This window comes from Aulonocara stuartgranti (assembly GCF_965226115.1).
Source record: "Aulonocara stuartgranti genome assembly, chromosome: 6".
Taxonomy (NCBI): domain Eukaryota; kingdom Metazoa; phylum Chordata; class Actinopteri; order Cichliformes; family Cichlidae; genus Aulonocara; species Aulonocara stuartgranti.
In genome coordinates this window covers 9,806,459-9,834,410 of record NC_138944.1, presented here as the reverse complement: position 1 = coordinate 9,834,410, position 27,952 = coordinate 9,806,459, and the positions used below count along the sequence as shown (strand labels likewise).

Genomic DNA, 27,952 nt, shown 5'->3' with positions numbered 1-27,952 from the left:
ACGGGGGGAGGAGAGGGGAGGACCTCAAATAAATTCCCTCTTCATCCGCAGCTTATAAGACCTGAACCAAAAGGCAACAGGTCACTGGATAGACTGAGCTGGACGGAACTTCAGAAATTTTTACGCACGGAAGAACCCGTTTACTGGACGAACTGCACGCGATTTAAGGAAATGAACTGGAACTGCACGCGCATTTTGCATGATTTTGAATCCAGATACCCATCTCTCAGGGCACCATGGAGACCCATAAGCTGTTTTTACCCAGCACTGCTGGTATAGGAGACCGTTTGCTTGAACTCTCCATGCGCTTTCGAAGAACTTCCCGTCGATCTACCCACTCATAGGATATGCTGTGTTTTCTTCAGAGTCCACGCAAACACGCGAGGAACGTTCTCCAGTAATAATTAGAAATGCAGAGCCGTGGTGTGGCGAGAAACTCACTTGGACTGTCCGCGGTGCGCTCCTGCTTGCTGCTGCTCTTCATCCACCTGAGCGCACCGGTGGAGGCGAGGAGAGTGCGCGGCGGTCGGGCGCAAACACGGAGGGTGCAGCAGCAGCAGCAGACGCCCCCGCCGTACAGGGAGCGGGTGGAAGGAGCAGAAAGCTTCCCGTTAGACTTCACAGCTGTGGAGGGCAACATGGACAACTTTGTAGTGCAGATAAAGAACTTAGCGCAGTCACTCTATCCGTGCTCTGCGCAAAAGCTGGACCAGGACATGAAGCTGCACTTTTTGAAGAACGTGTCCGTGACTTGCAACGACGGGTCACCTGCAGGGTAAGTGAATGGCCTGCAGATTCTTCAGAGTTTCTTAATGACCTACAGGCGTGATTTAAAACCACAGTTTTGTCATTAATTGGTAATAATCTGAGACACGGAGGGGCAGATACACCCAACACCCGATCTGCGTTTTACTACTGGTTTAGATCCGTGTGCTCCATTCCCGTGTCACTCCGGATGTGACCAAAATGGATCAAAGGATCAGATCAGAGAGAGCGCCATGCACGCTGCAAATTAGCGCGTACACGAGAGGGAGAGCGCGAGCGAGGAAGAGAGAGGGGCATTTATTCTTGCTCTGGCAACTTTACGATATAGCAAAATTAAGAGTAATGACAACAAAGATTATAACTAATAATAGTTCAAAGCTTTATGGGATCACCAGTTAATTCCACTCAATGTCAAAGTTTTTAAACTCTGTTCCAAGTGTAGATTATAATATATTGTGGGCCAAATATGAATTAAATCGCTGTGAATGAGATGACTCTTTCGATATGCCACCCGCATCAAGTGTGAGTGTTCGTGTGCTGCCAGCAGCATGGTGAGTTTCCTGTCGCTATGTGAAAAAACACAACCGGACATGTGCGGGTCTGCAGTACCCTGGCTCCTACAGAGAAGCTTAGTGATCAGAGCCAGATCTGTCAGCTCAGGATAACAGGAAGCATCCCCAGTGTGTGGAGACTGTTTGAATCCATTCATGAATGTGTGAATACATCAGCGCTTTCACGCTGCTTTGTTTTGCTGTTCTTGTGCAGTTACTACATCAAGGAGTCAAAAGGAAGCAAGAGGTGGCTGCTGTTCCTGGAAGGTGAGGATGAAATACACCTGATTCAGACCACACGGGGAACTCAGTGCAGCTATTTGTAACCTCTGTGTGTGTGTGTGTGTGTGTGTGTGTGTGTGTGTGTGTGTGTGTGTGTGTGTGTGTGTGTGTGTGTGTGGTTCAGGTGGATGGTACTGCTTCGACAGTCAGACCTGTGAGAGCAGGTATGAGACGATGAGGAGACTGATGAGCTCCACCAAGTGGCCACTAACCAGAACAGGTACAGGCCCTACAGTGTGTGCTTGCAGAATCCACTTCTACACATTGCCGTCTCTATCTGGCTGCTCATTTACTAACAGCTCGCAATTTCTTTTGCTTTTCCGAGGCTGCCCAAATTGACACATGGCACTGCTTCTCTTCCTCTCCATCATCATGAAGTGTCCTTGGAAGCTGACTGTAGTAAAACTCCATTAAATAACAAAAATGCTTGTTATCATGAGCCAGAACAGCTGTAGTTATTAGAATAGACAATTAATGAAAATTACTGCTGTCTGAATAAATAAAGCAAGCAGACCAAAACAGGCTCCACCTGTTAACCTCTAGAAGTTTCCTTGGGCAAGATACTGTATTTAGTTGTATGTACTTCTGAAGAACCGACACATCCTCTTGGATGAAAAGGAAAACTTTTTCAGGAACCTAAAGAAGCCCAGTTGCTTTTTAAGCACTCCTGACTTTCATGCAGTGGATGAGAGAGAACCTACATAGACATACAGTGTTGTATCTTGCTCAAATAAACTTTCAGAGTTAAACAGACGGGGATCAAACCACTGACCACAAGAAACACTCAAGAATATTGTCTTTATTTAAATTAAATGAATACCTTTAGCATAATTTATACTAGTTTTTGATTTGTAGCCTCAGTTTCACGATTTTAGCTGACAGAAGTGGCACCCAGTGCGGTCTTCTGCTGCCGAAGCCCGTCATGTTGCACATTTAGAGATGCTCCTCTGTATACTTTGCTCATAACAATAGGTTATTTGAGTTACTGCTAAAGCTCAAAGCAGCCTGTCCATTCTCCTCTGACCTCTGGCATCAACATGGCATTTTCATCCAAAGAACTACTGACTGGATAGTTTTTATTTTGGGGGGTCACTTCTCTGTAAACTGTAGAAATGGTTTTGTGGGAAAATCCCAGTTGATCCGTAGTTCAGAAAATACTCAGACCAATCCATCTGGCACCAATAATAACTTAAAGAAGCTGCTTAAATCACCTTTCTTCTCCATTCTGATGCTCGGTTTGAACTTCATCAGGTCGCCTTCATTTTGTCCACATGCCAAAACGCACTGTGATTTGCCCATTCGATGTTCTGTGATTATAGCCAGGCATGAAGGCGTTCCCTGGTTTGAGCAGATCTTGTGAATTCTCTGCACAGCCTCACAGAGGCTTCACTTTCCTCAGCAGGAAATAAAAACTTCCTCTGAATGAATGAGATCCATTGAAGTGTTTGCGTTTCCACTTTAGCTGAGATCGCACTAATCATCGTGAGTCAAACTCTCTGGTTGTTTCCCTCCAACCATCAGGGAACTCCTTGTTTGTTTATGAGTCTCTCCCTCAGACTCTGTATACTTTACACTGGTGGCCAGTGCAGCAGCCACACAGGCTCTTTAGTGCCTACATGTAAATGCTGACCAAAGCAGAGAAAGTTAACGACTGTTTGTCGCAGGGGAATCACCTTCAACGGTAAAACACAAAGCAGGATTAAAGAATTGTCGCAGCACATCTTACCTTTTTCTGACCTCTTTAACTTTACAGTTTATCTATAAAGTTACCATCATGTCACATCTCATCCATCTTCCCTCCTTTCACAGGAAGGGGAATTTTGTCTCCACAGCCGGAGGAAAACCCTCACTGGTGGAACGCCAACATGGTGTAAGAAAGCATGCCGCTCCTTCTCTGTACATTTAATGCTTTTGTGCATTTTCCCTCTCATTTTTTTCAGGGATAATTCCTTCACTTCTGTCAGAATTAAAATCTTTATGTTAATGAGTTTGTTTGTTTTTTAACATTTTGGTTGCTTCATATGAATATTTTCAGTTTGTGATCTTCTCTGTGATAAATATATACTTTTACTTTGAAGTACAAGCTCTAATTTGAAAGAAATGGAGTCAGTGTTGCCATGGCTGAGGTGATACTTGAGACAGTGAACTACTTCTCATGGGTTAATGCAAATTTAGCATACTAAAGAAGATTATTGCCTAGAACTATGCTGTTTAAATTTGATACTAAGTTACAAATAGCATTAATTATTGGAAAGCTTTCCATTTTTTGTCTTTTATATACAGTTACAGTGGTGGATGAGTGATGGGGTCAGCATATATTCAGCATAGATAGCCAAAAATAATGAAATATGTAGAATGTTAAGCCCAATCCTATCACACTGTAGGAATGAATCATAGAAATAAAGCAAAGCATCTTCAGTAGTGTGTCAAAAAATGAACATATGGAGCTGGAATTTAGCATAGCCAACACCCTTTTAAGCTTAAATGGTTTATTTGCAAGTTTCCTTGCATTTCTTGATAATTTCATTTAGAATATATACAATATAAGATACACAGTGATGTTGTTTTTGTCATTATTGCCCGGCTGTCTGCACACACTTGTGCTTGTTGTGTTCTGTCTACTGTCACACAGCCAACGGGGCTTTTTAATCTGTCAGCATCATCAAATCTAAACGTCTAAACGAGTCTGGCTGCGATTCCAGGTTGCCTGTGTTCTCCTAACAGTGTTTGTCTCTCTCCCGCGCCCCCCACAGGTTCATCCCGTACTGCTCCAGCGACGTGTGGAGCGGAGCCACCCCGAAGACAGATCAAAGTAAGACCCAGTGCGTGATCGCTCAGTGTGTGAGCTTGTGGCTCTGGTTAAGAGAAGGATTTATAAAGAAAGATTTATCAGTGGAGTCAAAGGGCTTCGTGTGTGGAGCCTCTTTTAGCTCTCAGATCTATAAATTTTTTAGCTTCCTCTTCTGGTTTATTGAAAACCTCATTATATTTTATTAGATGCGTTTCAGGCACTTGGAAAAACATCTTTGATTTACAGCGTTACAAACCAACCCACATTCACTCATCTGTTAAAACTGCAGAAATCAATAAAAGGAGGCGAAAAACAGCATTTGGAGAAATATTCACCCCTCCTGCAACTCTTTCCTCTCTTTTGTGTTTCGTCACACGTGTACGAGCTTCATACACACGAATAAAAACAAGTCCCTGCTGACTTTGGCTTCACACAGAACAGGCCTCAGTCTCCCATGTGGAAGTCCTCTGGGTAACTCGCTGTGCCCTCAACTTAACCCGTAGACCAGGGTTGTCACAGATTTTCACTTCACTTACTACGATAAGAAATCTATGACATTATCACGACATTTATAAATAATTTAAAGTAATTAATATAAGCTTTATTGACCCTGTTGAATTGGGCTGCAATTATTTCTTTGCTCTCAGTGTTCGACAACAGACAATACTGACAAAATCAGCACACATAGCATTTATATGTGCAGCAGTGCAAAGTGTGGACATGTTGGAATAAATAGGGGATGAATTTGTTACTATCTATAAATATATGTATACATGTACAAAGGAATACAAAAAAAACAATTACACAGTTATTTATGCTGTCGATCTTTTTTACAAAATATTGAGATTTCTTCTTTTTTTTTTTAAATCATAGGATATCGTTGCTATGCAGTTCTCATGACAACCTATGATGACAAACAAAGACACAATCCATAATCATTAGTGACTTATCAATCATAAAGTTGCCACTTTATCCTTTTTGTCTCTAACAGTGAGTGCTTTCTAGCTATCATTCATATGCATTCATACTCTGATGGATTCATCGGAGAGCAAGTCGGGTTTAGTATCTTGCCCAAGGATATTTGGCATGCAACCTGGGGGAGCCAGGGATCGAACCACCAGCCGATCAGCAGCTGACCTGCTCTACCTCCCGAGCTACAGCCACCCCTTATCGTTTTTTCACTTACCCGGTGAGGTGGGGAGACGAGCCCCCGAGCGGGCTCTCGCTTCTGGTGTCAAGCGTCCGGCAAGCGTTCATGGCAACGTTGCTTTTTGATCCATCGATGTCGGCTCTTCCTATCATTGTGAAGAAGAATTCTAACAGGGACCATAAATTATAAAATTAGCATCATGATGTATTCATTGGGACTTCATACTAGTGCATTATTTATTTATTTATTTATTTATTTATTTATTTATTTTATAAGAAACAAACTCTTTTTCCAGACAAAAATAAGCCCCCTGCTGGCCATTAGAAACAATGTAGGTTTAAGCCGCTTCACTTTTCACATCAGGAGGCTTTATCCATTTTTAATATACAGTCTATGGTCCTATCCCTTTACCTTTTTTCTCTTTATACTGTCTCTCCTGATCTGATATGAAGGCCAAGGTCTCCTATCTCAGTCTACACTCTCTACATCCTGAGTACAGCCTACTGCATCAACAGTCTTAAAACAGTAGATCCTTTGTGTTGTGTGAGGTCATTCAGTTCAATTCCTTTTATTTATATACCACCAAATCACAGCAAGTCACCTCAAGGCACTTTATACTGTAAGCTCAAGACTACTCAGCTGCCTGTCTCCATGACTAAGTATAAATCCAGGCTTCAGTGTGCCATGTGGCCTCATGTTTATAAATAACTATATTCATTTATATTCTATTCATATTTTATTTCTATTTATTCTCAGGTGATTATGCGTTCATGGGCTCTCTGATCATTAAGGAGGTGGTGAAGGAGCTGCTGACAAACGGGCTAGAAAACGCCAAGGTTCTGCTCCTGGCAGGCAGCAGGTTAGTTCAGCTTCATGTGCGTCCGTGCTCTTCACCAAAGGCGGCTGCTCACTGTTAACTCACTGTTTGTGTCTCCAGTGCCGGTGGGACAGGTGTCCTGCTGAATGTGGACCAGGTTGCAGAGCAGCTGGAGACCCAGGGATATACAGGGGTGCAGGTCAGGGGCTTGGCTGATTCTGGATGGTTCCTGGATAACAAACAGTACAAATTCACAGACTGCCTGGATACAATCAGCTGTGCTCCCACTGAAGCCATAAAGAGAGGCATCAGGTAAGATGACGACGATGCTCAAGGAGTGATATAGTGACTTTTTTTTCCACCAGAGTGTCTAAACGTTTTTTTTTATTTAGCCAATACTATCCCTGTGTAGTAGCATGAAGCAGTGAATGAATGAAGGATTGAAGCTACAACCAAGAACTGTGGGAGGGACGGCCAGATAGATTTGGAAAATGTGCGATGGTTTATGTTTGTGCAGGTACTGGGGAGGACTGGTGCCAGAGAGCTGCAGGCAGGCTCACGTGGGAGAGGAGTGGAACTGTTTCTTTGGATATAAAGTCTACCCCACATTAAAAAGTGAGTCACCACACACCCCGAGCTTCTCAGCTAGACAGAAGATGATGCGTAATTTAAAGTCTGACCCACGGAACGTCCTCTCTACCCTGCAGGCCCGGTGTTCGTGGCGCAGTGGCTCTTCGACGAGGCCCAGCTGACGGTCGATAACATCCACCTGACCGGACAGCCCATCCACGAGGGCCAGTGGAGGTACATCCAGAAATTGGGGCAGGAGCTGAGGCTTACGCTTCGTGACGTAACGTAAGGAAGAAAAACGCTCATACACGCTCACAGATATGATAAGACTTCAGTTTTTCTGACACTCTGCTCTTTCTGATTGACAGGGCGATGTTTGCACCGGCATGCCTGTCTCATGAGCTCATCACGAGAGCGTAAGTAAAAATCAAACCATAGATAGATAAATAGTGTAAATTTATACATAAATTGCACAGTGAGAAAATGAACCAGATCTGTGAATTGTAGTATTTCTGATTTTAAGAATAGTGGATTTGTGTGATCTCTGTAATCAGTTTTATGGATTATCCTTATGGCCCTTTTTTTGCAATATGAAGACTGATGACAGCGAACATTTATAAGTATTGCCCCAAACCTCTGCACTGTAAAGCAAATACAGTGAAATCTGAACAATAGAGAACGTGGAGTGATTTCACTCAAAATTGAAATACTTCTTGAAATGTTGTTACGTATATGATTTATATGGGACTTCCAGCTTTTTTTTTTTATCATCTATCATCACACCAAGAAACTTTTGTTTAAGAACTTTTTAATTTTCCACATCATCTATATGAATCTGCACTTGTCAGTTTCTTTGGGAATTCCCAAAAAGAATGATTTTAGTTTGTCAAACTAAAAAGGTCCCTGTGCTGCACCTCACTGTCCCAGAGTTTCCCAGACTAACAAACTGAGGTACTTTTGTTGTCTGTTTCCCTGGACATAAGGCAGGGATCCATACCCGTCCCCTCCAACTTGTGTCTCCATGAATTTTACTAAATGAACTTGAGAAATCAAACTATGAAATACTCATGAATCATCAGTTTCTTATACTTGAGCGCACTTTTCCTGTGGACTGTTCTTCATCTTAGTAACCTTTGCTCCATCACTTTTGGTCTTCCCATCACTGCAGGGACTGGACGGACATCCGAGTGAAAGGAATCTCCCTCCCCAGAGCCCTCCACTGCTGGGACCGCAGCCTCCATCACAACCTCCACATCAACAGCAGCCACAGCCACGTGACCCCTCCCGCGAGAGGTTGCCTTCTACAGCTGATCGACAGCTGCCCGTGGCCGCACTGCAACCCCTCCTGCCCGACCATTCGGGACCAGCTGACAGGACAAGAGATGAGCGTCATCCAGTTCCTGAAGCACATGGGCTTTGACGTGCAGAAGATGGCTCAGCAGCAGGGAATGGAGCCCAAGAAGCTACTGGGCATGCTCAATAACGGGAACTGAGACACTTTTTCAGAAGAGTGGATGAAAACTGAGATATCCACCAACAAAATAAACACACAAAAGTGCCTCATGAGTTTTGACAATATCGTTCAGCTGAATACAATCAAACCAGTGTTTGAGCTCTTAAACTACAGTATATGAGATCACATCAGATCAACATAACCTCCATAAATATGCAGTTTTATGTACTGTATCATTTATATGTGCAGGTCCGTCTCCGGAGTTTTGATGGGAAAGACTGGAAACACTTCCCAGTTTGTTGTTTTGGATTTTTCCAGCATGCTCTTTGTGGGACTTGGTGCTCACCTCTAAAATATCCAGTTCAGAAACCCATCTACGGTGCTGCTGTTTCAACCCTTCACCAAATATGCTGCTTTTTTTTTCTCTTTATGGAAAAGATAATTTAATGGGTAATATTTACTGATATAAAGATGAAATATTACTTTGTTCTTCAGGCCACGGTTAAAGGATTTATTTATTTTTCTACTGAAGAGATCTTTTTATATTTCCTTATGGTCAAACACAGTTAACCACCTACATACCACCAACTACATATTTGGCTTTTTACCTGCATGTTTGTTTAAAAAAAAAAAAAGAAGAAAGAAAGAAAAGTGTATGCTTGTAGAGTGCATTATGTCCATACTGTTCTTCAGGCTGTAAGCCTTATATTTTGTTGTATGGTAGTAGTGCCCACTCCTTTAAAAACGCACTAATAAAGACAAATACACGCTGAAATATGACAAAAAGATAATTTACTTACAAAACAGAACAGTGGCAGTTATCACCCAAGAAAAAAAATAATAACATCATTTACAACATAAACACACTCACACCAACAAGTAATAAATCCAGCTACAGCATACATACTAACACACGGTAAAATATCTTTCCAGTAATAATAAACTTTTGTTCACATTTGCTATAAAAGTGCTTCTAAAAAAGGAAGGGCTAAAGATTTCTTGTTATGCTGCCCATTTTATTATTACAGAAAGATTTACCTGTTTCATCCGCTTGTTGAGCTCCTCAGACTGTTCTCTTCTTTCCCTCTCATATCCCACCACTGTGACGCTGCCTTTTCTTAAACTCTTTATCAGTCTGTGCATCTTTAAAGTAAACCAGCAACATCACAAGTAACATTCATGTAGATAAATAAACAGTCCCTTTTCCTTCTAACAACACACACTTCAACAATCTGCGTTTGGCAAAATGAAACATCTACTGCTGCATAGTGATTTTGAGTTCCTGGTTAGTATTCCAGTTTTATCCACACAGGTTTAAAATTTCTGTGCTTGGTGGACTGAGGTTTGTCTTCTGGAGAATCAGCTGCCTCAACATGTAGAGTCCTAAAAAAAGAAAGGAAATAACATGGAAGGTAAGAAAAAGGTTGGATGTGCAGTCTGGTGTTGTAGCATTAGAAATGTTGGTGGTTATAAAGGTGACTGACTTGGCTTTTAAGACGTTTTCCAGCATCTTGTTTCTGCTTGTGGACAGACTGCAGCCGATTGATCAAGAACTTTTTATCTTCTCCCTCCTGAAGACACGCAGGAAAAAAGAAAAAGTACAAATACATTTCAGTGTATAACATCCTAGCACTGTGGTAAACTTGGACTGAAAAAACCCCCAAGATCTGTATTTGAACACTAGGTGGTGCCTTACATTTTGTATCTGATCCTGGAGTAAACTGATGATCTTCCTTTGACCGTCCACCACCTGACTATGGAAGTAGATCACTATCCTGATCAACAGAAAATCACAAAACAATCAAGTGTTTAAAAAGATAACACTGCTATCAGTGATATAGATCGTGTGTGTGTGTGTGTGTGCTCACAGAAAGATGCCTGCTCCCACAAACAGAAAAAATGGGTTTTCCACAAAATATGTGTGAGCCTTGGACAGCACGGACAGGCTGGGATTATCTTTTTCCAGTATTTCCATCCAGTGTTTTCCCGCCTTAAACATTGTGTCAAGCGTACGAAACGGACCACACGATGTAGACGGTGTGATGCTGAAGACACAGAAACAACAGATGTGTGAATGCCTCGAGTATTTGTGCAGGCCGGAGAACAAAAGACGAATCAAGTTCTGTTTCTTATTGTTGGAAAAAGTTTTTTGAAACTAACCCAGCCATGAATTTATAACCCTTCACTAAGGCTGAGCTCACATGTGTGTTTGTATCTATTATTCATCTCTTAGGGATACAGTCACATTACAGGGACCTGCCTCCCTCTTAGTGTCAAAAACACGATCTCCTCAAGGCGACCACTTAAATGCCAAGGTTTCCATTGAGGTTTCCAGCTGTTGGACTGAGAACATTATCAGTTCTGGGTTACTCTCAGAGCTGAGAACCAATCTGTTCTTCAAAATCAAACCCATTCGCTCTTTGAAGAACAGTTTGACACAAAAAAAAGCTACTGTTTGCTTAATAAAGTGCTTCGCAGATTGTGCTGTGCTGCAGGTTGGTTTTTTTAGGATTATTCTGCATTTGTGATTTCACTGGAATAGATAAGTGACCTGGTTTCATTCATGCAGCATTAATGTTGATGTGAACATGCCAGAGTTGCAGATGTAGTAGCTAGAGAAAAGGAGGGGGTTAAATCCTCTTTGAGCTGCCTGTTTGCGAGTACCTCCACATGGTATATGTGACACACACGGAGGCGCCGAGGAGGGAGGGGATGCAAAGGAGAGTGATGAAGATGGTGGTCATCTGGCTGGCTCTGTATGGCTTCCTGGGGGCCTGACAGTTCAACATCACACTGCTCTGTGGAATAAAGAAATAACACAAGAGCTGGGGTCAGAGGTCAATGCCTTCATAAGAAGTGTCAGAGGTTCAGGAGAAAGGTTGACAGTGAAGATGTGTCCCACTGAACTCAGTGTCTACAGGCAAATTAAAGGTAAGACAGCAGAGACGACATACAATATTTTAAGGCTACATTGCTGCTTAATTAATCGAACAATGAGTCTACAGACATGTGAACACACGATTTAATCATTTTGTATAATAACTGGTGTGTGCAGATCCGTCCTGGATAGCTGCCTGCACACGGGTCTCTGCTTTGCCTTATCCCACCTTCTACAGCTGCCCAGAGCCTGACTGGAGGAGGGCCCAAGCCAGCACCCCAATCAGGCTCCAGGCAGCTGGTTTATAACGAAAGTCAAAACGAAAGTCAAGCTTAAGCTGTGCTTTCAAGTGAACAACGTGCCTTTGGCCTCATTCCAGTTTGCATCCAGATTTTAAGGTTTCCTGGTATTATGTCCTGTGCTACAGGATATTTATGTTATTTCTTGTAATGTTGAGGTCTGTAACGTGCTTGTTTTGTTCCTCTGCATGACACACCTGCAAAACAACAGGAGTTTTGGCGAGACAGTAATAATTCACTTCCCCGAACGCCACACTGCAAGTATTTTGAGACACTGGCAGGATGCTGCTTTTTCACCTTTGATGGTTAAGAGTCAGGCTTAACTATTACCCTTCTGTTATAAGTTCCTTTTTGTTTTGTTTGGTTCTTTGTCACACCACCACCCTGTACCTCTAATTAGCTCTCACTAACTCTTTTGCAACAACAAACAAAAAACAGTTCCACCTTGAGCAAGTTTTTTCTGATTTTCTTTTTGAATTTCAGTGTCTCTTTTGTGCATTTACCATCTTTATGTAGAAGACCAGAAATAGTTTGAGAATCTGCACCACAGGCAGGACTGGACTGAAGAGAACTCCCAACCTGAAGAAACACAAACATAATTCTCATCCATCAGAATGAAGAGCTTGTCGCAGCAGGGCCACTTCACTGTGTGCATATCTAAAGAGAATTGTACCAGGCTAATGTCTGTCCATAGATGAGATCCAGAACGTTCCTGGCGATATCAAACACTGGTTTCCTCTTCCTTTTCAGCACCTTTTCAGAAAACAACCTGCCAAAGGCCAGAGGAGACATGAGATGAGTTAATGTAATAAAAGAACTTGACTAAAAGTACATAAAGAGATAAAAGTTTAATTACATTTAATGACAGAAAAAAAAGACAAACCAAGAAAGAACTTGTTGAAGTGACCCACCTCCAAAGTAACTCGCCAAACAGCGTGTCCAGTAGAGTGAAGATGAAGTCCATGAGCAGGAAGCGATAAAGCTCCTGACCCACAAAATCCTCCCAGCACTGAGATAACAGACATAGTCAAAACAAACTTGTGATTAGAAACCCTTTATTCACACAGTTGTCTACTCTGGTAGCTTCAAAGTGTAATTTCTTGTTTATGTTACCGTCAGGCCAATGCTTTTGTATTCAGGAGCCACCCGACCCAGCCAGTGGAAGCAGAGAACTCCAAGCATGCTCATCTTCAACATCAAATTCCTAGAAAACACAGAGAGAGACTGTTAACAACCAAATCCATCAGTTCTGTACTCTAACCTCTGACATTACTCAACCACATAATGCTCTGCTCGTACCGGCCAATGGCGACATATGCAAAAACAGAAGGTGACTCGTAGGTCTCCATCCAGCCGACGAGGTTGAACAGGGCAGGTAACAGCAGGTTAATAACAGAAACCACCGTAGGCAGAGACAACAATTTGGCCTCTTTCATCAAAGGGTTCACGTCAAGATTACGATGGTTTTGCTGCAGGTCCTAAGCAGGAAGAAACAAGGTGTGGATAAGCTGTTCAGTTACATTACTGGAAAGTATTGGTTTGATTGAGCAATATTTTTAGTCGATACATATCATGACTGAACCTGACTATAATCATAGATGTATATAAATTTGAAATGAATGAAATTGTAAGAAAAGTGGGAAATATAAGATGTATAAATAGATCAAATTCATTTTAGAAGCAGCAGGAGATATTTAGATATTACTGTGATGCTGAAAACGTGCACCTAGTCACTAATCTGTGTGATATACAGGAAGTACATCCCGTGTTAACAAGCTCCCTGTTTAAAGAGACATATGGAACAAAGACTTTATGACACACTGGGGAGGACAATCCATCCAGCCTCACCTTGTGGATAAACTCAGAGAAGTAGTAAACGCCAGCCATACAGCCAGTGGTGCTTGCTATGCAGATTGTCCATGCCACTCCATGAACCATCAGCCTACAGAACCTTTTGCAGAAAGTGCTCTTGGTATGCTTTTGAGTCAGCTCTGCCAGCAGCTCCTGGTGAGGGGGCAGGAGAATGATGGTGTGAGGGAGAGATACAGACCACAATGAATGTTTCAGGTCAGCACATTCCTGCCAGTCAGCGTCTACAATGTGAACGAGCATCGTGTTTGTTTGCATGCTTACCTTGAGCTGTGTGCCGATATTTTCAGACATGATTTGAACAGACTTTTTCTTGATGACTTTAAAATCCCAGCAGCTGAAGGTCTTCATAGTCAAGATACTATTAGATTTGTTGATTCTGAAGCTCCGACCAAATGTTTTCGACATGCTGTTGGGAGATGACGTGTAAACAACAAAAAAGCAAGACTGATGTGGATACAGTTGTATGAGGTCTGTTTTTATCTGTACCTGTATACAAGGATGATGCATGTGATGAAAAATGCCATTCCAATGGTGAAAAAGTATGCGAGAGGCATGTTGTAAGAGAACTGCTGTGAGTCACTTGTCAATGTGGAGGCATTTTGTCCTCCCCCTTCATCCCTGGAGCGCCTAGGCAGTGTGTAGTTAGCGTAGTATCCATAGTACATAACGGTATGTGAGAAAGAGCCCTGAGACAAACACAAGAACAGAAACTTCTTTAGCTGTACTTTACAAGCAAGTACAGGCAAATATAAATAAACAAACACAGTGAAAGGTTAACAAATTGCATTGCTCCAACTTGGGAACAGGAACTGCCTGGAAAAATAATTTTTCGTCTTTGTTCTTATTATTACTACACTTCCTGTAAATAAGGGAACATATCAAATTCTTAAATGCTATTTGTTATGCTCATTTCCAAATCAAGCAGCTAAAATTATGTTTGATTGTATTGTTTCTTTGTATAGTTCAGTGCAAAATTATCCTTATTTATCTTATACTAGGCCTTGGTGCAACTCCTCAGTTGATCGATCCATCTATCCATCCATCCACTTCCGCTTATTCTTTTCAGGGTCATGGGGGGGTGCTGGAGCCTATCCCAGTCTTAGGGCGAGAGGCAGGTTACACCCTGGACAGGTCGCCAGTCTGTCGCAGGGCTAACTCATAGACAGAGACAACCATTTGCGCTCACATTCACACCTATGGGCAATTTAGTGTTTCCAATTAACCTATCCCCACTAACTGCATGTCTTTGGACTGTGAGAGGAAGCCGGGGAGAACCCACGCAAAAACAGGGAGAACATGCAAACTCTGCAGCAGACAACTTACTGCTCCAGTGAGGAGCTCCAGTCCAGAGAATGATGTCGTATCCCGGTATGGAGGATGCACAGCCTGAGGCAGCACCAGGAACGCACCCGTAACCAGGAACAGGAAGACATTAAAAAAGACTAGGGTCTTGAGAAAGAGAAAGTACGAGAGGACTCCAGTCCCGAAACGCCCGCTCACTCTCTTGAGCAGCGTTTGCCACGGCTGGAGAGAGTGCAGGAAGGACAACCAGCTGTACCAGCTCTTTCTTGCAGCCTGGAAGGAGACAGTTTAAAAAAAGTCAGGTGGAAAAAATAAATAAATCACTGTAGCAACACAAGACAAACTGGACGTGTGTTTGTGGTTTTCTGAGACGCTGTGACTCATATAGAAAGTCATAAATGCTTGGGCAACAGAGCAATCACACTGGTAGGAACACCTACAGGAAATAACCACCCCAGCTGCGACATGAAAGTCAAATGTTCCATTTTCATGTGACACATTTACAATAGCATGTAAAACCCTTAGAGCACCTTGAATAAATCTTTAATATTAAATAATGTTTTATAGGATCTTAAAAGGATGAATTGTGAAGTTTTGATGGAGACAGATCTTGCAGTTGTTACATATAAAACCATGAAGACAGGTCGAACGCTTCCCCCCCCCGGGCTGCAGACATTTAAAGCAGAGTTAATAACCTGTCCCTTACTACCACATAATGAATAAGCACTCTTACACATTGTAGATATCATGCTACATTTACTACATAGCTAAAGTTTGAAAGGCTTGTGTCGCGACTCAAATGCTTCTTTGGTTCAGGTAGGGTTTACATTTTGTCAGTAACCTGGAATTTCTGTAGAAAACGTTTTGCAAAGTAACAAGCTGCACATTACACAATATCACACCTATACCCCACACTCCTCTACACCTCAGGACCTTGGGCACATTTATCCACAGTGCATTTTATGAGTTTCATTTGTGTTTCCATGTTATCACACCTCAGTGACCCTGACAAGAATAACCCAGCTTAAACTTAAAAAAAACAAAAAAAAAACAGAGGAAGGAATGCAGAGGAGACAGATATGCTCATATATGATTTTATGCTTTGAAATGTGGTTAGAGCAGAACTTAATTTTTTAATCTTGCACTAGCCAAGTACTGACAATTTACACAATCAATCACATATGGGAGATAAACATGACATGTGTTTGCTGACCAGCCCCTGAGCCTTGTGGGGTTCTTTCTTGCCAAGTATGTGGATTGCTCGTGTATTTGAGTTTCAAATTCTTAGTAAATATATTTAAGCTTAAGTTTTTCTTTAGGCATTTCCCATTGATTTCTTTATTGTTCTGGTATATTGTGAGTCTTAGTTGTGGTATTTTTGAGTCTTTGGTTTCTGTGTTTAGTTTAGAAATATTCTGCTGTTGGGTTTTAGTTTTGTGTTACTTTGTGTTGTGGTTCAGGCTGATTATTATCAGTAGCCCTGGTCTATTCAGAGTGTTTTTGTTGTGACTTCCTTTGTCTTAGTTCCATGTTCATGCTTCAGTCCTTTGTCTAAGTGTTAGTATTCATGTCTGTGTTAGTTTCATGTTTAGTTTTCAGTTTTATTTTGAATTTTATTCTGCTTCCTCTCTGCCATCCAATGACAAGTGAACTTTGTTCTTATTTTGGACTTGCTAACAGTAATGTTCATATGAGTGAAGGAACAGTACCTTATAAACACAAACACAGAAATCCAAGTACATGACAAAGAGGTTATACTCCAGAAACTGATTATTGATAAGACGCAGCAGGAGAACAGGATGCAACTGAAAACAATGATGGGAGCACAATGTGCAAACTGTGCACTTTGGGTCGTCATCTCTACAATTCTCAGCAGTTTGTAGGACAAACTTATCCCTCACAGCAAGATATTATTTGTCACATAAATACTGATTGTATTTGTTTTATACAAGTATTGACACTTTTTCCCTCTCAAAAGAAAAAAAAAGAAAAAAAAAAGACAAACGAGTTAAAGTGAGTTTTGAACTCCGTGTGGGCAAGCATTTTTTTAATCTTTTTTCCCCTCACTATTAAAAATGCAAACATAGAAACACAACTATAACAGTTTCTAGTTTCCTTGTATCTGTTAAGGAATTTAAAAATCACAGAAATACAAAGGATAACTTACAATGATGATGTAGTATTTAAGTTGACTGCAACAGGAAAGCTTCTTGTTGGAAAGTATCCGTTTCTCCTTCTGCATTACTAAATTCCTGTATACAAAAAACAACAAAGGATCATTTTCAGTGACATGATGTGAAAGAGTATTTACAGACCAGTAAATATAAACTTTGTAAATACTCTAATGATATCAAAGACTGTAGATCATTACATTTATTTGCAGTGTTTAAAATCCAGTATACAGTGAGAATAAGATGTGCAGCTAATGTCAGAAAGAGTAGAACTAAGCAGGCAGTCAGTTTATGTGGCTGCAAACATAAATAAAACACAAAAGAAGCGATGACTACGAGCAACATGCCTGATTTCTTTCTTCTCAGCGACACTCAGAGGCATTCCTCGAAGCATCCTCACCCGGTCGCTCACAGGCAGGTTCTGCAGGTTGTTCACCAGACGTTCCCTCTTACTCACTATAATAAACACAAGCGACATCATTTATATTACATCATTCTAATGCAGTATAATTTAATCAGAGTAAACAGTGCACATCACTCGTCTGACAGCCTCCACCTTCTGCATCTGTAGTGTCCCCCTCCATGCCGTAGCTTCGTATGGACGGTCTAGAGGAGGGAGAGAAGTCCCGGATGGATGGTCTGGTCTGCCGGCGTCTCCTAAGCTTCAAGGTCTTGTTGCAGTACTGAGAGATGATGGCTCCCCTGTTGCGGCCTGCAGAAATGGGATCAACAACAATTATTTCCTCGAAGGAGTTTCATGAAACCAGAGAGCTCTTCCAACTTCTTGTTTCACCCAAACAAGAAGTTGGGTGAAAGAAGAAGTACATTAAGAAGCACCGTTTGATGCAGATAAACTGCTAAAGCTTTAAATCATGCAGACATCTTGTAAACTTTGTGGCAAGCTAACAGAAGCCACCTCGTCTCTTTCTAGCAGCTACTTCCCCACAGCCTGTGTGGTAACTCTAAAGGGAGACAAAGCATTTACTGCACTACATTTATTTTATAGCTGTAGCTACTCTTTATATAAAATATAAATATAAATAATTTATGTTACATTCTTAGAGATTAAGCTAGCAGGTTTACAAAAAAAAAAAATACTTTTTTGGGTGGCTTGGCGTGTATTAAAAGTCTGGTATATAGTCTAAGTCTATATAATCTCCCAGTTGTGTTTCACATGCTTAAAATATTGCACCATGTTGCAAAGAGATAAAGCAATCTTCATTGCCACCCTGTTTCTCCTGAACTGCCACAGACAGGAAGGTGATAAACGAAATGCTTCCTGCTGAAACACATCAACACCATGTTAACACCTGCTACACCAGTACCTCATTTTACTGGTCAGCACTGCCCTGTCCACTACAGTGGTATACTGAGCATTTATTTAGCAAGTTACTTTAGAATATGATAGAATATACCATACTGAATTCATTAAGTTACTTTCTAGGGCCACCTAATTATTTTACACTCAGCAAAACATTAAATAACATTTATTTATTTTAAGTTGTTTTTTTAAATCAGTTTATTTTTTAAGCTATTCCAACAAACAAACACACAAACAACCAAACACCCAAAACAAACAGATAAGCAAAAGAACAAAACAAACAAACAAACAAACAAAACAAAACAAACTTTTGGGAAAGATAAAGACGATCTTATCCATTTTTTTTTTACAATTTAAATATTTTTTAATTAAAAAAAAAAAAAAAAGGGATAAGAAAGCTCTTAGAACAAGACCAACTTTCAGACAGTATTTTGTGTTTTAGGTCTGTATATTTCTCAGAAACTACTGCGAACATGCTTCTAGAACACTTTGCATTAAGGATTTTGACTGGATTTCAACATAAACCAAACTGTGGTAACAATTCTCATTTCTCATTCTGTGGTAACTGTTTGAGAAGTCTGATATTTTTCAATAATGTAAAAACAAAAGGAAAACAGCATATAGACTGTGTGAGACTGTTTATGATTTAAGTTAGTTGTAAGAACATTTTTTAAAAGAAACGTGAAAATGTTCTGACTTAGAGCTCTGCAGCTGTTACATAGTTTTAAATCTGACTAAGCCAACACACTATTAGTGATTAGTGCTGGATGGATTGCACTGCATGCCCGACATGATTCAAGTGAACAGTCACCACACTGAATCAGCATGTGTCAGAAATCCTAGAGAGGAGTGTCAAAATTATATTAAAACACATGTTGGACACACACAAAGTAATCCAGATGAGTGTGCTCATAAGGTTTTAAAACAAACTGATTTATTTATTTCTATGTATAATACTCTCCTCATGATTAATAGTTGCTTGTTGCAGGACTCACCAATGGTGCGACTGGGCATGGAGGACAGGATTTTCAAGGTGTCCGAGGACCAGCCTTCACCTTGGATGGGGTCCATTTCTCTTTCACCACCATCACATTCCAAATCACTTGCCCCCTGCCTCCTTCTATGCTCATGTTCAGGGCCACTCAATGGCATATTGTCTGAGGATAGAAAAACAAATAGACAGAAAATGATGCCTTTGCAATTCAACGCAGCATTGAAAGGTATTACAAGTGGTAAAGACATTTTAGGCATGAAGAAAGAGAATATATATTTTTTATATAAATGAAAAATAAGAGTTCATCACATGCAAACAGTCTTTCTTTTTACCTCGACTCTCCTCATCCAAATCACTCTGCAGCTGCTGCAGCTCCAAGGCACTGGATGCTGCTCCATTGTCACTGTGTTCTGCAATTAGCTGCTGAAATGAATCGTGAACACCTTCCTCATCTGCCGGGCTCCTGACAGAGAGACGCACAGGCTTGAGGACCGATAAAAAAAGGAAATAGGGTGGTACAGACTAGGCTAGATTCAAAGGCTTCAAAGTGCTCTGAGGGCCAGTGACCACTGAGTAACCTACAAATAAAACACTTTCTGACTTGGTCATCAGTGGCCCCGGTGGGAGTGGGAGGCTGCAAGCCTCTTCCTGCACCATCTATATCACATTTGGGCAAAACAAACAAACAAACAAACAAACAAAAAAGCGCAATACACAGTCCAGTGTAAAAGTCTCAAGTCATCTCTCATTTTTGCTTCCAAGGAGCCAAAGTTTGCTTATTGTTTTTTTTAAGTTGTCTTGCGTAATAGTTCTCCTGAAGGTCTTTCAAAAATGCCAAAAATTACCTACAAAGTGATTCCCAAAGAGCTACAAGCCAGAAACTTTGCATAGAAATTACAGGACAAAAAAAGTGCCAGGAACTTACAAAAAAAAACCCCAAACAAACAAAAAAAGACCTGCCATGGGACATGATTGTTGCATCTGCTTCTTTAACTGTACCATTTACTGTTCAAAGCTTCATCAGAAATGATCTCATTGGAAGGATGTTGAGCTGTTCTTAAGTAAAGGAAACAGGGGATGGTATGCCAGATTACACAGGAACTGAAATGAAAGTCAGCGACACCATGTCTTATGGAGCAATGAATCCAAATTAGACATGTACAGAGGTCAGGAGAGAGGTTCAACAGCGATTATGAAACACACAGAGGAGGATATGTCGGGCACCAGTCTGTGTCTGGGGAAACTTTTCATACGCAAAATGTTTCATAGATGGTAAAAAAGAAATGTCAGACAAATATGACAATTCACACTCACGAATGTGACCATGTTGTTCATATTTTATCCGTTTCCATTTACTCATGCAGCCATGCATTAAATAATAAAAGTTAATGCGTGCATTACGTTGACTGTGTGCCAGACTGACACAAAGTTTAAACATTTTCTAACAAGGTTCTTGGTTTTGGCTTATTGTAAAACCATTTTGACCAAAATGTATTAGTTTTAACATATTTCAGCACCATGTCCTGTCTCTAACTAGTTGCTGTGGGGCTGTGGTTCCTTGCCTTGTATCCCAGTCAGTAGGGCTGCTCGATTATGGCAAAAATGATAATCACGATTATTTTCACTGAAATTGAGATCTCGATTATTTGACGGTATTTATTTAACCCTTTAAGACCTACTATAGAACCAAGTCCGCCAGAGCTTATATTATTTTTTTACATGTTGTAGTGCCATTTGTGGGAGCATTTCAAGTTGCTATACAACTGTTATAGCCCATATTTTAATAATATGTATGCATTAAGTCCATAGTAACTACATTAATTGCAAAAAAAGTGCAATAAACTACAAAAAAATTGAAAATCGTTTTTTGTATTTTTTACATATATTTCTACTTGGAGAAATTTAAGAGGTTTATCCCTCAAAGCTTTAAATACAAAAAAGTTGCAAAAAATAGTTTACAACAACAGGAAATTTATTTTGAGTGTCTTCATAGTTTTATTTTGGAGATACACCAATTTTTATATACTGCAGGAAAAACGAAAAAACAATCCTATGATGCAAATTTGCAAAGAAAACAGCAGGTGCATCAAAATAAACTATTTCCAGCAGTGCAATTCGAGTTCTAAGCATCCCAGAAACGACACAGAAAAGTCAAACATGACCAGTATAGGTTTAAGGCCTACAAGTAAAAAACTACAATTTCCGCGAAAATGACATCACTTCCGGTTTCGGCCAGGAAATGGCGGACATGTGATAGTTCGTGCTGACATCTGTTTCACTGTGGGAAGTGTTACGAACAGCTGATCGGATCGGCAAAGCGTGTTTCTGGAATATTATGTTTTTGTTCCTGCAAGCCTTTTTATGCAATTTTTGCAAAGCTTTATGTGAAAGGAAACCGTGACCGAGGACAAGCTGATGGCATAAGATGTAAGTACAACTCCTCTGGTTTCATATGCAAAACAAATTATTGCGCTAGCTTACTCGGTTCAGGTTCTACAGGGATTTAAAAAATAGTTACACAAAACGGAGCATGCTGCTCTGACTGGCTTTAAAGGGTTAACAATGACTTTAAAAAAATAATATAAAATAGTGTGCAACACCACTGAAGTTTTTTTTTTTTAAACTCTCTTTTCAACCAACAGCAGTCACTCTCCAAATAACTTCTGCTTAGCTTTCCGAGCTTCCCTCGGGTCCTCTTAATCAGCATCTCCAACCTTTTTTGCGCCAAGGACCGGTTTATGCCCGACAATATTTTCACGGACCGGCCTTTAAGGTGTCGCGGATAAATGAGGGAGGGGCTAATAATCGGCTCAGTCATTTTTAATGATCGTTGAAAGCCCAGATCGTAATCGTGATTAAAATTCGATTAATTGAGCAGCCCTACCAGTCAGTCAGGCCCTCTTAGAAAAAAAAAAGTTGCCTACTCCCGATTTAGATACTGTACGCCTAAGCCAGCTGGAGAGACCATTTGTCTTTTTAGAAGGACAAACAGCAAGTTCGCTTCCCTTTGACTTCTACACAGGAATTAAAAGAAGCAAGCATGCAAACAGTCATGATCTGTTCAACCAAACAGAAACAAGGACAATAAAGTGGAGCTCAGCAGCTGGTCGCATTGTTAAAAAAAAGAAAAGGATAGGAAAAAAAACGACAAAAACTGCACCAGAGTACAGTCTGATCTGCCTTCCCATTTAAGCCTTCCCTCCCGCTCTCACGGCCTTCACGCTAAGAAAAAAAAAAAAATCGACAAAATCAAAATGAAGAGTGTGAAAACAAAACAAGAGTAACATGAAGTGACACAGAGCCCTACAGTGACACTTACTCCAGTCCAGCTTCCATAAGCGGGTGGCTCAGGTCAAAGTTAACATTTCGGGACATTTTCCTTCTCTGCCGACAGTCTCGATGTATCCAGCTCTAATTCTCAGGTTCACACCCGCGCCTGCTCAGACCTGCCTTCTACTTCCACCATGGTGTTTGATCTTCTACCTGGGAGGAGGAGGGGGGGGGGGGGGAGGATTAGAAGGTGGGGCGTTAGTGTTAGAGATAAAGGGGAAGAAAATGCCTTGCTTGGAATTTGATTGCCCCGGTCTTGTTACTGCTTGCCCTGAAAGATTATTAAAGTTACAGGTGTGCTTAAGTGCAAATGTGTATCAAGTGTCACTGCACTGTCAACATTCCCTGGCCTTTACAAAGAGAATAAAGTGACCTGCATGATGCATCAGGGAGACTTGCTGTGAGGAACTGTGTCACTTTGTCTACAATTCTGAGAGCTCCACTGTGGTGCGGTTTATAATAAGGCCTGTGGCCAGAGTCAGATGGCACTGTGTCACCAGTGACATGAATATTTATGAATGACACATGAACAGAGACAGACTAACACATTGTACGATTTTTCTATCAGATCGTGTCATATAAGAGATTTTGAGGAAGCATGTTCGATGGCTTGTTTGCCATTTAAATGGAACATTGTTCACCTGATTTTCTACTTTTATTTCTGGGCAACTGCTTCATATGGTAATCTAACCTTGGAGCAGCTATAAATTCTGCTCTTTGGACATGATAGCTGACTGTAAAAACAAACTCCACCTACTTCAAAGCTAGGAGGCACAACACATCTGGGAAGATAAAATGCGATATTAAACTAAAAGAATAAAATAAAATAAATTAAAACATTTGGCTTTTGGTAACAGTGACTGACAATTTACAATCTAAATTTGGTCAATAATTAATGATTTTTCCTCGTTCTTATTATAAAGGTAACTTTTCTCTTGACATCATTTTAGAAGATTTTCTGATTAATAATTTGCCAAGAAAGTCCCTGATTAACCCTTCTCTATCCATTATTATAACTGATCTAAATTATATCTAAGCTTTATTAATAACACTTACAGAAAATTAAATGTAGGATAATAAAAAAATAGAAACACCTCTCCACAATGTCTTCATATTTTACATATTTATGGTTGTGGTAAAAAACAAAACAGCAAACCCATACATGTTGGTGTTTGTTTTGTCAGTTTGTCTCTGGCTCACAGCTTTTTATTACATACTTGTCACTTTTGGAGCATAATCTGTCCTTATTCTTTAATTATTTCCCTCAAATGAGGTCCAGTGGTTTGAGGGATGCTTGCAATGCACCTATTACTTCTTTCTTGTTAAAGAAAGATTGGGTGATATAGAAAATTGTGTTTGTGGTTCATCTCTCACAATATCTGTGTTACAATACTTAAAAAGCACTTTGAGTGGTCAGAGAAGAGAAGTGGTCTATTTACTAAATGATTTAAAAGCCATTATAAAAGCTTGAATGTATCTCAATTATTAATGGAGATAAGAAATTACAATATGGATTTTAGAGCCAACTTAAAAAACAACAACAAAAAAAACAAACCCCAACAGCACAATAAATGGTAAGATTGTTCAGACTCATCTCAACCTTATGGGTTTAATTATCAGATTCTCAAACAACAGACAACTGGTCTGACAACATAACAGAGGCTATCTGTGAAAACAATTTCAACTCCATCAAACATTAGATCCACTTCCTGTTTACATGCTCCCACACTAGAAACATTAGCTCAACAATGCTCATGATAAGCAAATATAAAAAACAGCTGAGCTGGAGCTGGTTTGCTAAGACTATAATGCTCTAGTATGATACATGTGAGTATTTCCTTTGCATGTCTCTGTGGAGATCAGTTAGCAGATAATGCAAAGCTTATCATTCAATAAGCTATCAAAACCCACACACTCATATAAGAGGAAACTTAGGTTCCAATCATTCTCAGAAATCCCCACAAACTAATCTATTGCTCAACCACCAAAGAGATCATTCTCTACCAAGCTCTTACCCTTGTCACATACAACCCAGAAAATCAGTCATGTGCCACACTTTTTAATCCGGTGATATCCGTTCATGTAAATAAATGGCCTTCAATATTGTTTGTTCTTCAGGGAAACTTGATGAGCCAGTATAGTGCTAACAGGGAGACACACACACACACACACACACACACACACACACACACACACACACACATTATAAATGGCTGTCCTGACCCAGATCACTGCAGTAACAACATCAGGAATTACTACACTGGATGCACGCTCTACTTGGTGAGCTTCAGGGGCACCGCCATCCTTTACGGCTGCCACATTGGTTTTTGTCATGAGCTTCATGAGCCGAGTTACGTCACCACAGCCTGTCACCGGTACGGTCCCCCCCTTTTTTAGTATTTTTTTCCTCTGATCATTTTCAACTCTTTCAACAATTCCAGCATATTTAGCCAGAGCAAATCTGCAGTGACACAGCAGATAAATATCAGCCACTGAAATCAGTACATATCATCTTATTTTCCTAATATGACGTATATAAATATACATCATACGACTTCTTAACTTTTGACACAGATAACCAGAATATATGAAATGAAACTAACATGAAACAAACATGATGCTACTGCAATAATGGGATGCATCTTTAAGTAAAATTCAATATCGATCATTTTTCATTGTTATTAATAACAATGCAAACTTTGGGATGCATCCTTTCTTCAGCTTCTGATGTCAGGCATGGCAGAAAACAGGTGGACGCCACTGGTTTAATGTGATTGCCACTTTGAAACTGTACTGCTGGGCCAGCAACAAACAAAGGGTGCTTAGTTTAATCATTCCACATGAATGATGATCCACAAACACAAAAGACAAGACCTGGATTGCTGGTTCTCTTGGTTTTTGTTCTGTGTGAACATATGCAGCATGGAAAGAGTTGGGAGGAGCTCTGCATATCAGTCCAGTCACCAACTAAATGACTCCATGGCTGAGAAATGCCAAATTACCAATTGTTTAATATTTTTTTTACTGCGCTTGCTCTTTTCAGGCTCTGTTAGGACAATCTACTGCACACATATGGTTTCCCTCCCTTTCAAACATACTTTTCCGATTACCAAATTGTTTCCAGGATCATGTTTCTGCACCCATTTCTTTCCATATGCATTTCACGCGCATTGCTTGTTATGCAACTAATATTTCTATCTCAAATTTTCACTTCTGCAGGGCAAACAAGCAAACAAAGCAGGGTCATACAACACTGCTCAGCTTGAGTCACTCTCTGTATTTTGTCATACTGTTTCTCCTATTTCAATGTCTAAGTGCAACTAATATTAAGGCAGTCCTCTGAGAGTGTACAATCAGTGCAGGATACCGTGGGAATGGGTCAAACAGAGAGCCAGGCAGGGAGGTCAAAGTTGATCTTAAAGACAGCCAAACAAAATAAGCCAGAGAAAAATGCACACAAGGAGTTTGATGTAGGGTTGCTTGAGTATAGTACAAATGTTTTGGTCAATATGAACAATCATTCATGCAGATTGAAATGCAACTGTAATTGAACTGAATACAAAGGCACAAGTAAAAGCTGAGGAGAGGGAATTTGGGTTTTTTGGAGTAACGAAAGCAAAGCAGGAAGGGCTAAAAGACAAAACTAGGGTCTTTTACAAAGCTCAAAAAGTAGCACGAACATTTGGACAGATCCAACTGGAGGGCCATGAAGAGGAGTTTAACCAAGTCACAATGAAGACACCACACTCCAAAAATCAACACACTGTATGAGATCATAAAATGGTCTGATAGTATACAAAAAGGAATTTCTCCACCCTTCCAGCTTTCAAAAACTGAGAAGTGAGTACTGAGAAAAGCCAACAAGAGGCAGCAGCAAAGCCCAAAGCTGCAGTTAACATGGCAGCAAAACAAAGACTTGGATTACAATACCTCAAAGTTTGAGTGAAGCCTCGTGAAAGGGTGGAGAGAAAGAGAGGTAGATTTTCTTGCAGCAACTCTGCTTAACTGTAAAGGACATAAAGGTTGGGCGAATGGGCATATGATGAGCAATAAAAACTGTAAAGATCATACCGTAATAGACAATAATGCAAATGTCCATTCAATTAACAAAGCCAGGCATGCACGCACGTACACACACACGCACACACACACACACACACACACACACACACACACACACACACACACACAGCAGTCACACTGTTATTCAGGCCCACAATAGTCTCTTTAATTCAGAACAGAGGACTCTAAATGATAGGTTTACTCCTGGCTACATCACAGAAACTGCAAACTACAACACAGATTTAAATGAATGCCAGTAGTGCACCTATTACGTCTTCCTTGTTAAAGAAAGATTGGGAGATATAGAAAAAAATATGTTTGTTTATCATCTCTCACAGTATCTATGTCTGAATACTTAAAAAGCACTTTGGGTGGTCAAAGAAGTGCAATGTACTTGGAGGTCTATTTACTTAATTATTAAAAAGCTAGTATAAAAGCTTGATCTTAATTATGAATGGAGATAAGAAATTATGGTGAGGATTTTAGATCCAACTTTTTTTCTTTCTTTTTTTTTTTTAAACAGCACAGTAAATGGTAAACTTGCTCCGACTCATCCCAACCTTGTGCGATCAATTATCAGCTTCTCGACAAACAGACAACCGGTCTGACAACATAGCAGCGCTATCTGTGAGAACATTTTAAGCTCCAAACTGCAAACTGAAACACAGATCAACCTTTTAATCTGAACGTATCTGCCAATTTGGGGAAACGGAGACCGTTGAAAAAAAATCTGCCGTAACACAACACACAACAAAATGCTTATTCAGAGATTCCGACGCTGTAATTACATCCGCAGGCTTTTCTGCTGAACACAGCTTACAGAAACAAAAAGAGCAGAGTCACAGAGCCCTTTAAAAACACCAACTTCTCTCTTTGCCGTCGGTTAGCTTAAACTCTAACAAGAGGCGGTCGACAAGTTGCCAAAGACTGAAGTTGAACTTTAACCAAGTTGAATAGAAATTACAAACAGAAGCAAATGAAAATAAACAGCAGCTAAACTCTCAAAAAAGAGTCACCAAACGTATTCACTCACCTACTCAGAATCGTAACAAACCCGCTTATCTTTAGTAACCGACCGCTGTCAGTCATAACACTCGGCAAACTAAACTAGACGGCGGGGACAAACCATTAAAGGATGCTGGGGTTCCACTTTAATATAAAAACTAGTAAAATTATAAAATATAAATTACTTCACTCATCGAAAAACTAAGCTAATACCTTATTGTGTGATATGATTTCCAAACGATTTAACATACTCATCTGTAAGACCCGTAACTGATAACAACGTAATGTAAATTTGACCCCCCACAGAGTTGGCACTCTTGGTTCAGTCCTATTCGCAAT

The 27,952-nt window shown here is 40.4% G+C and overlaps 2 protein-coding genes across 4 annotated transcripts; one reads left to right on the top strand and one right to left on the bottom strand.

Annotated features, from left to right (window-relative positions):
• Positions 1–4: 4 nt before the first annotated feature.
• notum1b (notum, palmitoleoyl-protein carboxylesterase b) lies at positions 5–9,154 on the top strand. The gene is made up of 11 exons (XM_082535805.1): positions 5–775; positions 1,531–1,583; positions 1,723–1,818; positions 3,408–3,468; positions 4,352–4,410; positions 6,296–6,398; positions 6,477–6,668; positions 6,874–6,971; positions 7,064–7,211; positions 7,295–7,342; positions 8,095–9,154. Exons 1-11 carry the CDS (start codon positions 411–413, stop codon positions 8,417–8,419), a joined length of 1,548 nt encoding a protein of 515 aa, XP_082391931.1. The 5' UTR covers positions 5–410; the 3' UTR covers positions 8,420–9,154.
• Positions 9,155–27,744, bottom strand: tmc6b (transmembrane channel-like 6b). Of its 3 annotated transcripts, XM_082535800.1 has the most exons (22): positions 27,642–27,742; positions 26,477–26,551; positions 22,536–22,699; positions 19,549–19,679; positions 19,218–19,379; positions 17,458–17,613; positions 17,249–17,357; positions 16,898–16,982; positions 14,752–15,003; positions 13,915–14,114; positions 13,690–13,834; positions 13,405–13,560; positions 12,856–13,034; positions 12,670–12,760; positions 12,468–12,565; positions 12,230–12,325; positions 12,060–12,135; positions 11,044–11,177; positions 10,248–10,424; positions 10,076–10,154; positions 9,864–9,950; positions 9,155–9,762 (listed from the first exon to the last, which is right to left on the bottom strand). In XM_082535800.1, the coding sequence occupies exons 3-22, from the start codon at positions 22,589–22,591 to the stop codon at positions 9,748–9,750; spliced, it is 2,484 nt and encodes an 827-aa protein (XP_082391926.1). In that variant the 5' UTR covers positions 22,592–22,699; positions 26,477–26,551; positions 27,642–27,742; the 3' UTR covers positions 9,155–9,747. The 3 variants fall into 3 exon arrangements, with proteins under 3 accessions (XP_082391926.1, XP_082391927.1, XP_082391925.1); XM_082535801.1 differs by lacking the exon at positions 26,477–26,551 and having other exon boundaries at positions 27,642–27,744; XM_082535799.1 differs by lacking the exons at positions 22,536–22,699; positions 26,477–26,551; positions 27,642–27,742 and adding an exon at positions 19,799–21,043 and having other exon boundaries at positions 19,549–19,699.
• Between the last annotated feature and the right edge of the window lie 208 nt (positions 27,745–27,952).